Source organism: Mirounga leonina, unplaced genomic scaffold, assembly GCF_011800145.1.
Source record: "Mirounga leonina isolate KUSES-001 unplaced genomic scaffold, KU_Mleo_1.0 Mir_165, whole genome shotgun sequence".
In the NCBI taxonomy this organism is placed as follows: domain Eukaryota; kingdom Metazoa; phylum Chordata; class Mammalia; order Carnivora; family Phocidae; genus Mirounga; species Mirounga leonina.
In genome coordinates, this window is record NW_023270415.1 from 24074131 (window position 1) to 24092017 (window position 17887).

Genomic DNA, 17887 nt, shown 5'->3' on the forward strand with positions numbered 1-17887 from the left:
CAGCTGGTTCAGAAATGCTAACAGTTGGGGGATCTGGGTGAAGGGTACATAACAGATGCACTATGTACTCTTGCTACAAATTTTACATAAATATGAAATTATTTCCAACAAAGTTAAAAAAATAAAAGGAGGAAGAAAGCAAAATAGTTCTTTGATATAGTCTTAAGCCATGCTGTAAATGAATTTAACTCCTCTTTGGGGTGCAAATACTATCTCTACTTGATGTGAAGTCAGGACTGAACTCCCCCCTCCCTGCAGTGCAGACAGAAATGGATTGTCTTTTCAATAAATGGTACTGAGTTAACTGAACGTCTATATATTAAAAAGAAGAAAAATCATGAACCCTACCTCACATCATACATAAACCTCAGTTCCTGACAGACTCCAGATCTAAATTTTAAAAATAAAATAATAAAGCTTCTAAAATTTTATAAGATTATTTTCATAACATTGTGGGAGACAAAGATGTCTTAAATAAGACACTAACCATAAGGGAAAAGACTAATAAATTCGACTTAAATAAAGAATTAAAGAATTTCTGTTCATCAAAACATACCATTATAGAAAGATATTTGCAATGCACATATCTAACAAAGATGTGAATCCAGAATATGTAAGAACCCTAAAGTCAATAAAAAATAGAAAAACATAAAAGACAGACAATGCAGGTGTTTTTAAATGAGAAAATTATTTCAAGGCACTCTACAACAGAGATCTCAATACCAATAACCATATGGAAAGGTGCTCACCATCATTAGTTATTAAAGAAATGAAAATTAAAACTATACTGAATTACTACTATACCCCCAGAAGAATAGCTAAAATTTTTAAAGCTTAAGAGACCATACGTTGACAAGGATGTAGAAAGCTCTCATGTGTTGCGAGTAGGAAGGGAAAATTATACTTTGACGTGATGTATTACATATGCATTTATTATGTGTGTTATTTTTTTCAAAGGGGCAAACTTTTTTTTTTTTGAGACACAGGATTCCCTAAATTGGGGCGGGGCAAAAAGACAGGGGGTCTTGCTATGTTGCCCACGTTGGAGTGCAGTGGCCCTTCACAAGCACAATCCCACTACTCTGATCTGATCTGTTTCCAACCGGGGCTGGTTCACCCCACCTTAGGCAACCTGGTAGTCCCCCGCTCCCAAGGAGGTCACTCTATCAATGCTGAACTTCATGCAGACACTTGATCAGCACAGCGCACTGCAGCCCAGAACTTCTGGGATCTTCCCACCTCAGCCTCCCAAGTAGCTGTGACTACACCCCACCTGTATAGCTCATGTATGTTTTGGGGTTTTTCTGGTTTTGTTTTGTTTTGGGGTTTGTTTTTTTTTTCTGGTCATACTGACCCTTTTGTTGTTTAAATTAAAAAATAAAGATACTTTAACACAATGGTGAACATACAGGGCAAAAGCAAATAATAAAATTTAATGTTGAATTAAGTAGCAAGCTGAATGTTTGGGCCTCCAAATTGGGTAAACCCAAACCACTTAAAAATGGATATGTTCACAGTTTACAGCAATTGGCTTATAGGTAAGAGAATGGTCAAAGTTTTTCCAGCTGAACTTCCAAGGAAATTCTCTCTTCAAGGACATACTTTAATTGTTGCTCTAATTCACTATTCAACCTGGCCAAAACTATGATAGTTTCCTTACTGTGTCTAACTGATGCCTCAACAGCTTTCTTATCTTTCCCAGTAGGTCTAGGAATAAAAGATTGTGATGTAAGAACAGCAGCTATGATACCTGTCTTTTGTGTATGCTCACTGACCTCCAGTCTTAACTCTTACTCTGATTTGCATGAACACATGCATAACCCATGACCCAACAGTTCCAATACTAGGTACGTCCCCAACAAAAATGTACACATGCAAGAATGTTCACAGCAGTTTGACTTCTAAGAGCCTGAAACTGGAAACAATCTAAATGTCCATCAATAGTACAATAAATAAATAAGTTACAGTATATTCATGCAATGGATACTGTATAGCAATGAAATACTATGTTGTTAAATACAACATGGATGAATCTCACAGATGTTAACACTGAGAAAAACAAGCTATCACAAAAGAGTACAGTGCATGATTCTAATAAGCAGGCACAATGAATTTAAGATAGACACGCAGAAGAGTGGCTTCCTTTGAGGTTGTTTGACCACTAGAAGGGGACATGAGGGAGGCTTCTGGGGCACTGGTAAAGCCTGTGGTGCTAGCAAAAAATCATCAAGGTTCTACAATTATAATTTGTGCACTTGCCGGTATGCAGTATTATTCTCTATTTTAAAACTTTACCTTCCAAAAGCTACTCATTCTCTCAGCTCACTGCAACACTCAATAGCGCAAACTCATCACCACTGGCCTTTCGGACTCTCTGTTTCCTTCCCCTGACTCCCTTGTTGGTTTACTTGCCATTATAATCCTCTAAAGTGAACCTGCTGCAGAGATGGGCACACACTGCTCTTGCTTCACACTGTATGCTCCGAACAGCTTGCTCTCTAACACGGCTTCAACCACTGGATCAGCAACACTGGTCCTTCTGTTCCATTCCCAGGCCATTCCCAATACTACAGAGCAGAGGGCATACAGTACTCGATGCACAGGAGTTTCTTTTCCTCACCCATAAACTCTGGCAAACGGTTTCCTAACTGATCTTGCTTTTAGTATTTTCCACCTTCAATCCACATATCAAACTGAACTTCCTACAATGCTGTTTTAAACACATCATCCACTAGCTTATAAACACTAATCGCCTAAACTACAGATAAAATCTGATCTCCTAAACCTGGCATTCAAGTCCATCACAATTCACCCTTACTACATCTCGAGTCTTCCTAGTCACTTACCTGCTCTAATTAAAAACCACTCCCAAAAAAGTTTTCTTACCAAAACTATCATCCACAATCCTATTTCCAATGCCTTTCTTCACTGTACTCCCTCTGCCTAGAATATTCTTTCCTCACCTCTAGACCTGCCTACTCTCCATTCAAGGACCTTATCTTCCCTCAAATACTCCCATCCATGTTTATCATTACTTATAATACTGACAAGTGTTATTATTCACTTGGTACTTAATCTTTACCTTTAAATTATGTGATTTATGTAAACAGTTGTAAAGTTTTCACAGAAAAGAACAATGTTTTATATCTCTTAAATATATAAAAGCAAGTGCTTAATACATAGAGGCAGTGGTGTGGTACTAATGATCAATCAGTAACCTAAAGAGATTTTTAAAAATTATAAAAGGAGACAGCCTCTTACCAACTTCAAATGACTAGGTGTTTTTCTTTACTGTAATAATATTTTGCTTATTTAAGCTTACTTAATAACTACTAGAATCAGTTGAACAGAAGCAAAAGGAGGAGTAATAGGAAATTCATGCAGTTTTAGGGACAGCAGTCCTTGAAAGAATAGATTATGTCTACTTAGCACATGCCACATGAGAAAGAAAGAAGCATCAGATGATTATGAGCCTGAGCATGTGGACTCACTCTAATTAAATAGATTACAGTCATTTGTGGCAGGAAAAAGTCTTTTTTTTTTACTCATCACAAAAATACCTAAAGTAATATTTGTCAGAAGGTAACCTCTTAAATTAATAAATTAATGAGTAAATGGATATAGGGCTAGTATTAAACTTATGGAACTTTATTAACTTGATGTTATCAATTCATGCATTATGTCCAATACAGATTTGCCTCTTCCAAATAGATGACTGGATGCACAATGTTGGTATTATATGCAACTGGAAAAACTCCTTAAAATTATTCTTAGGAGATAAAAATTGGAAAACTTGTTTACTTAGCATTATATCACACAGAGGGTTTTTTTGGATTTGTGGGTTTCTTTATAAACTTCCGTAAGTATTCTAAATTTGAACAGTCCTATCAACCATTTCTACACCAACAAGCAAAATAAGATGCTTAGACCTAACTGTATAATTTTTATTAAGCTAAAATAAACAATAACTTTTTAATTATTAAACTGTGTATTTTTATATATTATATAAAAAGAAAAATTGATCATTTCTATCTTTACTTTACAAAAAACTCAGTCATTGCAGCATTATTTACAATAGCCAAATTATGGAAGCAGCCCAATTGTCCAGCCATAGATGAATGGATAAAGAAGAGGTGGGATATATATATATATATATATATATATGAATATATATGAGTATTACTCAGCCATAAAAAAGAATGGAGCTAGACAGTATTATGCTAAATGAAGCTAGACAGTATTATGCTAAATGAAATAAGTCAGTCAGAGAAAGACAAATACTGTATGATTTCACTCATATATGGAATATAAGAAACGAAATGAACAAAGGGAATGAAAGAGAGAGAGACAAACCAAGAAACAGACTCTTAACTATAGAGAACAAAATGATGGTTACCAGAGGGGAGGTGGGTAGAGGGATGGAAGAAATAGGTGACACTTATCAGGATGAGCACGGAGTAATGTGTAGACTTTTTGAATCACTACATTGTACACCTGAAACTAACATAATGCTGTATGTTAACTACACTGGAATTGAAATAAAAAACCTAAAAAAAAAAAAAACTCAGTCATACTTTCTGTTCTTTGTATCCAAATGTATTTTTGTCAACATTTAAAAAGTAAATAACGCATCTTTAGAGTATCCACAAAGCAAATTTTTAAAATAATTATAATTACCTTCCTCATTCTCTCACCTTCAATTATCATTCAGTTGTTTTTTGTGCATGTGCTACTCATACCTGTTGACTACACAGATGGCCTGCTATGAAGAAAGTACAGAGAACAACACATATAGAACACAAGACAACAGAAAGAAACAAGTCAGTGCCATACCTGGGTTATTATTAACATTACTTTTCGGTGGTTTCTGAACTGGTTTGGGAAGTGTAGATTCAGTCAAAGCTTTATTAGCAACGGCTTGTTGGGCCTTCTTTATACTGCTCCCTTCGGATTCCCATGTCTGCTCACCAAGACTCAGTTGCACTGAGAACATCTTCGAAAAACAGAGAGAGACAAAGAAAACATTAAATTTTTCAGGAAATAAAATACACTGTCTGAGAGAAAAACAGATATACCATAGAATCAAAATTTTAGAGCTAGGGGTGACCTTACAAATTATTTGCACAAAAATCTTATTCCACCTAGTGCAATCATTTTAAGAGATTGTACCAGATCCTGTTCTATCCATTCAAAGGCTTAGCGGCAGCTCTTAGTATACATTTTGGGTAGAATAAAACAAGAAGAAATCACTTCCCTAAATAGAATCATATTGTTAACATCCTCATAAAAGCAGAATAAGTACAAAGAAGATGAGAAACTAAAAGAATCCACAATGCCCTGTCTCTGTAACAATTATAAAATCTAATTCCTTAAATGTCATACTTAGTACAATCTAGTCAAAGAGTCAGGCAATCCTACTAAATATTATGTCACCAGGAAACTCTCAATCCTCCACGCTCAACATTTAACCAGTCACCAAATTCTGTTAATTTTCTCACTAGTACTCTCAAATCTCTCTCTCTAAAAAAAAGAAACAAAACAAACAAAAAACCCCTCAAATCCAATTGTATCACCCCAACCAACTCCATGTTAAAAACCTTTCAATGTTCCCATTGTGGTGTGGCACAAAAGTTCTACCTGTCCATCTTCATTTCATAACCACCCTTTCCTTTGTCATCTGAACATTCCATTCACACCATTATTTCCATGTGAGCTCAAAACCTATTGTTCACCTTCCAAAATTGAGGATCAAGTTACAGAATACACACACAATCTGCTGTTTTCCATAGACTGCTTACTACTTTGTAGGAATACAAAATATTAACCCCAAGATACTTTTAATTAAAAAGAAATAAATGTATAATTGCAGGAAGGAGAACAGATAGAAAATACCTTTACCAAGTGATTAAAGTTAGCATCATCAATAATCATACAAACATCATGTACCACCTGATATGATCCAATGAGAAGCTTTTAGTATTCTTGGCCAAAAATGTTTAACCAGAATCTAATCATAGGAGGAAAACCAGACAAGCTAGATTATGGTATATTCTGTAAGACAACAGGCCTAAACTCTTAAAAAATGTCAATGTCATGAAAGGAAAAAATACAACAAAGAATCTATACCATAATCTAAATTTGTCTGGTTTTTTTCCCCCCTACGATTAATCCATATGATTTAAACTTTTCTGCTTCCATTTTCCTAGGCTCACAGGCCAAACACCTTTAAGTGGTCTTCCTTGTCTCCATTTCTCTCTCCATGCACCTGCATCCAATTATCAAGCTACTGACTCAACTTCAAAAATATTTTTCAGATCTGGCTTCCTCTCTTTATTCTCTTTGCCAATGTCTTAGCAAGGAATATCAACCTCTCTCCCCTAAACTACTATAAGACCATCCTAACATCATTCCCTTAACATAAGACCTTCCCATTCAAACTATCCTTCTTACCACCACCAACATCAACATTCTATAAAATACAAATGTATCCAAGTCAATCCTCTGCTTTTCTGAAACTTCTCTACAGGATCCCACTAGCTTATTGTACACCTAAAACTAATATAATGTAATATGTCAATTATATTTCAATAAAACTGGAGAAAATAAAGAGTCCCACTACATAAGGAATCCTGGGACACACTGTTTGAGTTTAAGTGGTAGCTTATAACAATTATTAAGCAATCATAAAGAATAGAGTAGACATGGGGCGCCTGGGTGGCTCAGTTGGTTAAGCAACTGCCTTCAGCTCAGGTCATGATCCTGGAGTCCCGGGATTGAGTCCCGCATCGGGCTCCCTGCTCAGCGAGAAGCCTGCTTCTCGCTCTGACCCTTCCCCCTCTCATGTACTCTCTCTCATTCTCGCTCTCTCAAATAAATAAATAAATCTTTAAAAAAAAAAAAGAATAGAGTAGACATGAACATACCATAAACCAACAAAACCTGACTGACATTTTTAGAAACCTCTACCCAAAAAGACCAAAAAGAGCAGAAAATACATTTGTTCTCTCTCTGCCCCCATCCCTCACACATGCATGTACACGTTCTCTCTCTCTCTAATAAATAAATAAATCTTAATAAAAGAGAACCTGAAGTTAACAGGAAAAAAAGTCATAAAGATAAAAGCAAACATTAATGAAATAGAAAATAAAATCAATAAAACCAAGAGCTGATTCTTCGCAGAGATCAATAAAATTGGTAAACCTCCAGCCAGACTAATCTTGGGGGAAAAAAAAGACACAAATTACTAGTATTAGGAAATAAGAGAAGTGACATCACTCTAGATTCCTAAAGTATTAAAAAGATAACAACGGAGTATTTTTAACAGCTTTATACCAATAAACTCAACAACTTAAATTCTGTTAAAGACACAATTACTAAAGCTCATTCAAGAAGAAATAAGTAACCCAAATAGTCCTATATATTTTAAAGAAATTGAATCTGTAGTTTAAAATCTTTCCACAAAGAAAACTACAGGACCAGATGGTTTCAATGATAAATTCTACTAAATATTTAAGTAAGAAATAATACCAGTTCACACAAACTCTTCCCCCAAAAAAGAGTAAGATATTAGGGAAAACAATACTACAAACCAGTATCAAAACTACAGACCAGTATCTCTGATAAAGATAGATAAAAATCCTTCACAAAATATTAAACAAGGAATGCAAACTGGCATAGCCACTCTGAAAAACAGTATAGAGGTTCCTCAAACAGTTAAAAATAGAACTACCCTATGATCCATTTTGTATTTACCCAAAGAATACCCCAATGTTTATAGCAGCATTATCTACAATAGCCAAATTATGGAAACAACCAAAGTGTCCATCAACTGATGAATGGAGAAAGAAGATGTGGTATAAAGGGAAGACCCATAAGGCTAGCTGGCAGATCTCTCAACAGAAACTTGGCAAGCCAGAAGGGGGTGGCATGATATAGTCAACATGCTAAATGGGAAAAATGTGAAGCCAAGAATTCTCTATCTAACAAAAGCTATCATTCAGAATAGAAGGAGAGATAAAGAGTTTCCCAGACCAAAAAAAAACTAAAGGAGTTCATAACCACTAAACCAGCCCTGCAAGCAATATTAAAGGGAACGCTTTAAGTGGAAAGGAAAGACCAGAAGTGACAAAGACAAGAAAGGAACAGAGAAAATCTCCAGAAACAATGACAAAACAAGCAATAAAATGGCACTAAAGGGGACCCTGTGTGGTTCGGTCAGTTAAGTGTCTGTCTTCCGCTTGGGTCATGATCCTGGAGTCCTGGGACCGAGCCCCTCATCAGGGTCTCTGCTCAGCGGGGAGCCTGCTTGTCCCTCTCCCTCTGCCTGTCACTCCCCCTGCTTGAGTTCTCTCTCTCCCTCTCTCCCAGTGAAATAAATAAATAAAATCTTTTTTAAAAAATGGCACTAAATACATATCTATCAATAATTACTCTCAATGTAAATGGACTTCTTGCTCCAATCAAAAGAGATATGGTGTCAGAATGGATAAGAAAACAAGACCCATCTATACACTGCCTATATATATGAGACGTCGTTTTAGACCTAAAGACACATGCAGATTCAAAGTTAGGGGGTGGAGAAACATTTATCATGCAAATGGATGTCAAAAGAAAGCTGGAGTAGCAATACGTATATCATACAAACAAGATTTTAAAACAAAGACTGTAACAAGAGATGAAGAAGGGCATTATATCATAATAAAGGGGACTATCCAATAAGAAAATCTAACAATTGTAAATATTTATGCCCCCAACATGGGAGTACCCAAATACATAAAACTATTAATAACAAACATTAAGGAAATCCTTGATAATAATACAATAATAGCAGGGGACTTTAACATCCACTTACAGCAATGCATAGATCATCTAAGCAGAAAACCAACAAGGAAACAATGGTTTTGAATGAAACACTGAAACAGATGGACTTCACAGATATATTCAGAACATTCCATCCTAAAGAAGCAGAATATACATTCTTTTCAAGTGCACAAGGGACATTCTCCAGTATAGATCACATACTAGGTCAAAAAACAGGCCTCAACAAGTACAAAAAGATTACGATCATACCATGCATATTTTCTGACCACAAAGCTATGAAACTTAAAGTCAACCACAAGAAAAAATTTGGAAAGACCACAAATACAAGGAGGTTAAACAACATGCTTCTAAACAATGAATGCGTCAACCAGGAAAAAATACATGGAAAATGAATGAAAATGAAAACACAATGGTCCAAAACATTTGGGATGCAGCAAAAGCAGTCCTAGGAGGGAAGTATATAGCAATACAGGCTTACCTCAAGAAGCAAGAAAAATCTCAAATACACAACCTAACCTTACACCTAAAGGAGCTAGAAAAACAACAACAAATGGAGCCTAAAGCCAGCAGAAAAAGGGAAATAATAAAGTTTAGAACAGAAATAAATGATGTAGAAACTAAAAGAACAATAGAAGAGATCAATGAAACCAGGAGCTGGTTGTTTGAAAAAATTAATAAAATTGATAAACCCCTAGCCAGACTCATCAAAAAGAAAGAAGGATCCAAATGAGAGAAATCACAACCAACACCACAGAAATACAAACAATTATAAGAGAATATTATGAAAAACTATAGGCCAACAAATTGGACAACCTAGAAGAAACGGAAATTCCTAAAAACATATCAACTACCAAAACTGAAGAAATAGAAAACTTGAACAGACTGACAACCGGCAGAGAAACTGAATCAGTAATCAAAAATCTCCCAACAAACAAAAGTCCAGGGCCAGATGGCTTCACAGTGAATTCTACCAAACATTTATTTTTTTTTTTAAAGATTTATTTATTTGACAGTGAGAGACACAGCAAGAGAGGGAACACAAGCAGGGGGAGTGGGAGAGGGAGAAGCAGGCTTCCCGCAGAGCAGGGAGCCCAATGCGGGACTCAATCCCAGGACCCTGGGACCATGACGAGCCGAAGGCAGACGCTTAACGACTGAGCCACCCAGGCGCCCCTCTACCAAACATTTAAAGAAGAGTTAATAGCAAAAAACAGAGATGGAAGGAAAATATCCAAATTCATTCTATGAGGCCAGCATTACCCTGATACCAAAACGAGACAAAGACTCCACTAAAAAAGAGAATCACAGGCCAATATCCCTGATGAATACAGATGCAAAAATTCTCAATAAAATACTAGCAAATCAAATCCAACTGTATGTTAAAAGAATCATTCACCACAGTCAAGGATATACTTCTGTTTGCAAGGTGGTTCAATATTCACAAATCACTCAATGTGATATGCCACATCAATAAAAGAAACTATAAGAACCATGTAATCCTTTTAATAGATGCAGAAAAAGCATTTGTACAACATCCATTCACGACAAAAACACTCAACAAAGCAGGTTTTGAGGGAACATACCTAAACATCATAAAGGCCATATATGAAAAACTCACAGCTACTATGATCCTCAATGGGGAAAAACTGAGAGTGTTTCCCCTATGGTCAGGAAAACAGAGGAATGTCCACTCTCACCACTGTTATTTAACATAGTACTGGAAGTCATAGCCACAGCAATCAGACAACAAAAAGAAATAAAAGGTATGCAAATCAGCAAGTAAGAAGTCAAACTTTTACTATTTGCAGATGACATGACACTCTATATAGAAAACCCAAAAGACTTCACCACAAAATTGCCAGAACTGATACACAAATTCAGTAAAGTCATACTATACAAAATCAATGTACAGAAATTTGTTGCATTTCTACACACCAATGAAGCAGCAGAAGAAGAAATCAAGGAAACAATCACGTTTACAACTGCACCAAAAACCATAAGATACCTAGGTATAAACCTAACCAAAGAGGTAAAAGATCTGTACACTGAAAACTATAAAACACTGATGAAAGAAATTAAAGAGGACACAAAGAAATGGAAAAACATTCCATGCTCAGGGACTGGAAGAACAAATACTGTTAAAATGTCTATACTATCCCAAGCAATCTACAAATTTAACGCAATCCCTATTAAAATACCACCAGCATTTTTCACAGAGCTAGAACAAACAATCCTAAAATTTGTATGGAACCACAAAAGACCCCAAAAAGCCAAAGGCAGCTTGAAAAAGAAAAGCAAAGCTGGAGGCATCACAATTCCAGATTGCAAGTTATATTCCAAAGCTGTAGTGATCAAGACAGTATGGTACTGGCATAAAAATAGACATATAGATCAACAGAACAGAATAGAAAGCCCAGAAATGAAACCACACTGTACAGTCAATTAATCTTCGACAAAGCAGGAAAGAATAGCCAATGGAAAAAAGACCATCTCTTCAACAAATGGAGTCGGAAAACTGGTCAGCAATATGCAAAAGAATGAAACTGGACCACTTTCTTACACTAAACACAAAAATAAATTCAAAATGGATGAAAGACCTAACTGTGAGACAGGAAACCATTAAAATCCCAGAGGAGAACACGACAGTAACCTCTTTGACATCAACCTTTGGACCTTCTTACTAGACAGATCTCCTGAGGCAAGGGAAACAAAAGCAAAAATGAACTATTGGGACTTCATCAAGATAAAAAGCTTCTGCACAGCAAAGGCAACAATCAACAAAACTAAAAGGCAACCTATGGAATGGGAGAAGATATTTGCAAATGACATATCTAATAAAGGGTTAGTATCCAAAATCTATAAAGAACTTATGAAACTCAATACCCAAAAAACAAATAATCCAGTTAAAAATGGGCAAAAGACATGAACAGACATTTTTCCAAAGAAGACATACAGATGGCCAACAGACACATGAAAAGATGCTCAGCATCACTCATCATCAAGGAAATACAAATCAAAACCACAATGTATCACCTCACACCAGTCAGAATAGCTAAAATGAACACAGGAAACAACAGGTGTTGGGAGGGGATGCGGAGAAGGGGGAACCCTCTTACACTGTTGGTGGGAATGCAAGCTGGTACAGCCACTCTGGAAAAGAGTGTGAAGATTCCTCAAAAAGTTAAATACAGAAGTACCCTACAATCCAGCAACTGCACTACTAGGTATTCACCCAAAGGATACAAAAATACTAATTCAAAGGGATACATATACCCCAGTGTTTATAGCAGCATTATCCACAATAGCCAAATTATGGAAAGAACCCAAATGTTCATCCACCGATGAATGGATAAAGATGTGGGAGACACACACACACACACACACACACACACACACACACACACTAGAATAGTATTCAGCCATAAAAAAGAATGAAATCTTGCCATTTGCAATGACATGGATGGAACTAGAGAGTATAATCCTAAGTGAAGCCAGTCAGAGAAAGACAAGTACTATCTGAATCACTCATGTGGAATTTAAGAAACAAAACAAAGGGGGGAAAAAGAAAGAGGGAGGCAAACCAAGAAACAGATTCTTAACTATAGAAAACAAACTGATGGCTACCAGAGGGGAAGTAGGTGGGGAGATGGGTAAAATAGGTGATAGGGATTAAGAAGTGCACTTGTTGTGATGAGCACTGGGTGTTGTACGAGACTGCTGAATGACAATATTGTACACCTGAAACTAATATTACACTTCATGTTAACTAACTGGATTTTAAATAAAAGCTTAAAAAAATCTACTAACAAATGGGATCCATCAATATAGAAATGAGCTAATACATTGTAACCAAGTGTTTTATCCCAGAAATGCAAGGGTAGATTCTACATTTGAGAGTCAATCAACATAATTCACAATATTGAGATTAAAAACAGAAAAACCATATATTACCATCTCAATCAATGTAGAACCACATGACAAAAATCAACATCTATTCATGTTAAAAACTCTCAGTAAACGTTAAGTAGAAAAGAATTTCTTCAGTCTGATAAAGGGCATCTACAGAAAAGGTACATCTAACATAATTAATGGGGGGAAACTGAAATGACTGCCCATAAGATCAGAAATAAGTTGAGAGATGTCTGCTCTCATCACTTCTATTTAACGTTGCACTTTAAGTTCTAGCCAATGCAATCAGGCAAGAGAAATAAATAAAAGACATTAAAAGTGGAAAGTAGGATTAAAAACTGTCTAAATCGAGCACCTGGGTGGCTCAGTGAGTTAAGCGTCTGCCTTTGGCCAGGTCATGATCCCAGGGTCCTGGGATCGAGCCCTGAATCAGGGAGCCTGCTTCTCCCTTTCCTCCCAGCTTGTGCTTTCTCTCACTCTGTCTCTCTCTCAAATAAATAAAATCTTAAAAAAAAAATTTAAAAATTAAATAAAAAATTAAACTGTCTTTATTCATAAATGACATGTGGAACCCCCAACAAAATCTAAAAAGGAATTTTTTAAAAAGCTACTAGAGCTGATAAGTGAGTTTAGCAAGACTTCAGAATACTACATCAATACACAAAAATTGGTGTATTTCTATATAGTAGCAATAATCAATAAGAACAAGAAACTAAAATTTAAAAAACGAGCACTGGACAAGAGCAACAAAAATATGAAATACTTAGGGATAAATCTAAAGATATAAAATACTTGACTACTGAAAACTACAAATACTGTTGAGAGAAATTAAAAAATATCTAAATAAATAAGAGATAGTTTGTTCGTGTGTTGGAAAACTCAATTTTTCTACCATGTTAATTTGCCCCAAATTGAGCTATAGATTCACAGCAGTTCTATTCAAAATCCCAGCAGGGTGTTTTATAGAAAGGACAAGCTGACTTTAAATTCATATAAAAATGCAAAGAAACAATTCTGAAAAAAAGAACAAAATTAATGGGCTATTACAACCAGATTTCAAGAATTATAAAGCTACTGCAAACCAAACAGCACAGCATTTGCAAAAAGATGAGAACATAAATCAACAGAACAGACTCCAGAAATGGAAACATATATGGACAGCTGATTTTTGACAAAGGTGCATAGCAATGCAGTGAAGAAAGGATAATCTCTTCAACAACTGGACATCCATTTGCAAAAAAATAAATAAGCCTTGCTCCATATCTTACATGACATACAAAAATTAACACAAAATGGCAATTAGATCTAAATGTAAGACCTAACTGTATGATCTAAGTGTAAGACCTAAACTAATAAAATAACATAGGAGAAAATCTTAACTTTTATAAGGCAAAGATTTCTTAGACATCTACCAAAAGTACAACTATACAGGGAATAAATGGATAAGTTGGACTTCATCAAAATTAACAACTACTCCTCTCTAAAGATACTGTTAAAAAAAGAAAAGATAAGCCATAGAGTAGGAGGAAATAACTGCCAAACATATATCTAATAAGGGACTTGTATTCACAATACCCAAGGAGGGACATGAGAGAAGACAACAAAGTAGGAAGTTTCAATGAAAGAAAAGTGCCTATGATATAGCAAATACTCAATAGATATTTTACCAAGGATTTTTTTAATCCTATATACACTAACAAGCAATGATATAATTATCTGGGTACCCCCATCATCAACATAGTTGCTAAGAATTTACAAATCATCATTCCATTACACTACACTAGAACAGATAACGTATTTCTCAAATTACAGATGAGAAAACTGAAACTCTAAATTACTTGCTCAAGGCCACATAAGCTGGATAATGCAGGGCAAAGATCAAGCTTGACAAATCTAGCTAGCATAAGAAAAAAAAAAGACTACTTGGCTTCAAAGCCACTGGGTTATACTGTCTCCCTCAGTGATACCTATTCCAAAGTAAACCTCAGAGTGTAGCTACTGGAGCTTTCTTACCACTTACTCATGCATACTGAAAACTTCTCAAAATAGGGAAATAGAGGAAAAGAAGAAAATACATTTTGTGTTCTTTCTGATTCTCTTCCTTACACTCTACACTATAATAGCCTTCTTTAGAAGTTTAAAAAGTCAAAACAATCCATAAAAAAAAAAATGAACTGTATTTAGGTACCTGGGAGATATAGCAATGTCGTAATAACTCATGTTAATATAAGGTATACCAAATTACTTCAGAGTTCAACTTGAAAGTGAGCAGAAAAACAAAAGAGGGCAAGGAAAATATTACAATTTGTTATTTAATAGTTACATGTTAAAAATTGCCGTAAATTGTTCAGATTCTGTAAGACTCAGTGGAGGAAAGAGGAAAGCACGTAAACATAACTACTTCCCATCAACAAGTATGTATGAAAAGACAACTCTACACCACTCTGAAGACATTTATCTTATGTTTCTTAACTCTGGATGCACATTTGAGTCATCTGAGACCTTAAAAATAATCCCGATGTCTGGGCTTCATCCAAGACCAATCAAATTAGAATTTCTGAGGGTAAGACTCAGGCATAAGTGTTTTTTAAAGCTTCCTTGGTGATTTCAATGAACAACCAAGGTTGAGAACCACTACAGTATGTATGGGTGTATATAACATACAAACATATATACATACATAGATATGTAAATTGTCATGTAACTGGTTAATCTCCCAATAAGTGACACTTAGCAAGTGCTAACCAAGGGGAGCAAGACTGATGAGGATACATACAAGGTATATGGAATTTAAGCTGGATAAGAACCATGTGAGGACTGAGAGAAGTAAGAAATAGTAAAAGGGTGGTAGAATCAATGGATTTGTGGTGTGAAAGAAGTACTAAAGTTAAACAGAGGGAATGAACTATAAAGTTAGGAGATGTCAGAGAGAGATGAATGCTTGAGATTAAAATTATGGAGGGTCTCGCAGTTACTGGTTATGATCAAGTCAAGAGTATGATCACAGGAATGAGTCGCTGGAGGAGAGGGAAGCAAGATAACAATAGAAGTGCAAGAAACTGAAATGTCAGCATGTTGGATCAATCATCTACTCAACGAAATCACCAAAAATTAAAACATGATGAATTAGAGTAAAAGTGAGGCATGAGAAATGTGATGGAATCAGCCAGAGGTCAACAAATGACTACCGTGGTGACATGGGGGTTAGTCTATTAACATGAAATTCAAAACTGGGGAGTCATCTCAGGGAAGAATTCCTGGAATTAGAAATGAGGAGCTAAGAAGACAGATCCTACAGGAGCCATAAAATATAGAAGAACAATAACCCTAAAAAAGCTCAGTCTAGTACAATCGTAATGACCAACATGTATCATTATGTACAGCACATCGGTGACTACACCTGAGGAAGTAAGGTCCTGCTGAAGGCCCAGTGGAGGGATCAGAGAAGTTTCACAGAGGTTTAATGGTATGTGAGCTGACCGTTCAAAAATGTGTAAGAACAAAAGGACCCTCAAGTTGGGGAGACACTACAACATAGGCGAAGGAGAGAGATGTGAAAAAAACACGGAACATTCTAAGAAATGCAAACAGTTCAACATGATTAAGGCCAGAAAGGGAATGAATATGAAATGAGTATGAATTAATGGGCACAAAAGAAAGTCAGGATAAATGACTTAACTTAGGCTACAACTTTTTTTCTCTACACAAATGATATTATGAACAAATTAAACTGTTGCCCAGACATCCTTCATAAAAGTCTCTAATAGGGAACAAAATTAACAGATTTAACAGATTTCGGTTTCACCTTATTCCCCTTACTTTGAAGGAGGTACTAGAAAACAAATAATCCAACAGCCATTGCTTTATACAGATTAACCAACTCTTAAGAGAATTGCTTCAACATACCTCCAAATCCAAGATTAAAAATGTACCATGGAAATTTGTGTACAACTGAGACTTTTTAAAACGTATGAATAAAGCTCAAACATAAATGCATTAATTACAGACTTCTTTGTAATATATATATATGTAAACATGTATGAGGCTATATATAAATATAAATTGCTTTTCCACTTAAGAAAACAATATTAAGAATGAATGCATAAATAACAACAATACTGGTTGTTATTTATAAACTTTTATAAATGATGAAACGTATAATTCCGTATCACACCAGAAAAGATGTCTCACTAGGTAACTGTTGTTATATTTACTCTGTGTCCATTTTTACTTTAGCAGTTATAATTTAATGGAAAGAACACTGTACCTGGGAGCCAAAGAACACATATTCAAGTGATGGCATGGGCACTTATGAGCTATTACTAAGCAAGTCACTTAACTTTTCTGTGCGTAAGTTAATTTACAAAACAGAAATCAAAATCCACATCTCCTGATTTGTTAAGGTTTTTGTGAAGTACTGTATCTGAAAGAACTTTGTAAACCATAATGAGCTATAAAATTGTTTAGTTACAGACTTCTAAATATTATTACTATAGAACTAAAAGCCTTCAGGTCATCTGCTGCCCCTCCCCCCACCCCACAATGAAGCACAATTAAAACCTGAGATGATCAATCTGATAGACTTTGATAAGCATGTCTCACCACCTCTCTTCATAACCTTACCTTCGAATGAGCAGGCCCTCTTTCTTTCAGAAGTTTATACTGGGGTTGGACTCTATTGAAACGGGCTAACTCATTTACCAGACACATTGGAGTTTTCTCTTTGGGGTTTGCCATTTTATCTTGGAGAGAAGCTGTAAATAAAAAGGCTTTAAAGTTTTTGTGAAGAATGACTTTACAAAATGGAAGAAAAGCTAGTTTTGACTTTTTTAGATTGAAGTCAGATTGTAAATTTGTATTAAATTATTTTCATGAATTTTATATAAAAAACTCAAATTAGTCTTCCATTACATGCAACAGAAATATGTATCACATTTTAAACAATAAATTAAGGTAACTTTTTCCGTGAGTACCTAAATTACTCTCTATACATTTTTTGAAAACAGCATGCTTAAAGGTTTTTAAATAATATGATTATAATAATTTTTAGTTTATCTTTTAACTTTCTTTTCCTCTCAAAAAAGTTTAGCATAAACACATAATTCTCCTGATTCTTATTACTATAAAACTACATTCTACCTTTTTTATTATTTGATCT

General features: G+C 35.3%; 1 protein-coding gene across 10 annotated transcripts in view; it reads right to left on the minus strand.

Annotated features, from left to right (window-relative positions):
• The window catches only part of STAU2 (staufen double-stranded RNA binding protein 2), a 311388-nt gene that overhangs the window by 256561 nt on the left and 36940 nt on the right, over positions 1-17887 (minus strand). For 7 of the 10 annotated variants that reach the window (XM_035011347.1, XM_035011348.1, XM_035011350.1 and 4 more), the window contains 2 exons: positions 17353-17483; positions 4834-4993 (listed from right to left, as the gene is read on the minus strand). In XM_035011347.1, coding sequence (XP_034867238.1) covers positions 4834-4993; positions 17353-17483 — 291 coding nt within the window. The remainder of the gene's footprint in view (positions 1-4833; positions 4994-17352; positions 17484-17887) is intronic. The other 3 variants (XM_035011353.1, XM_035011354.1, XM_035011355.1) reach the window with 1 other exon arrangement.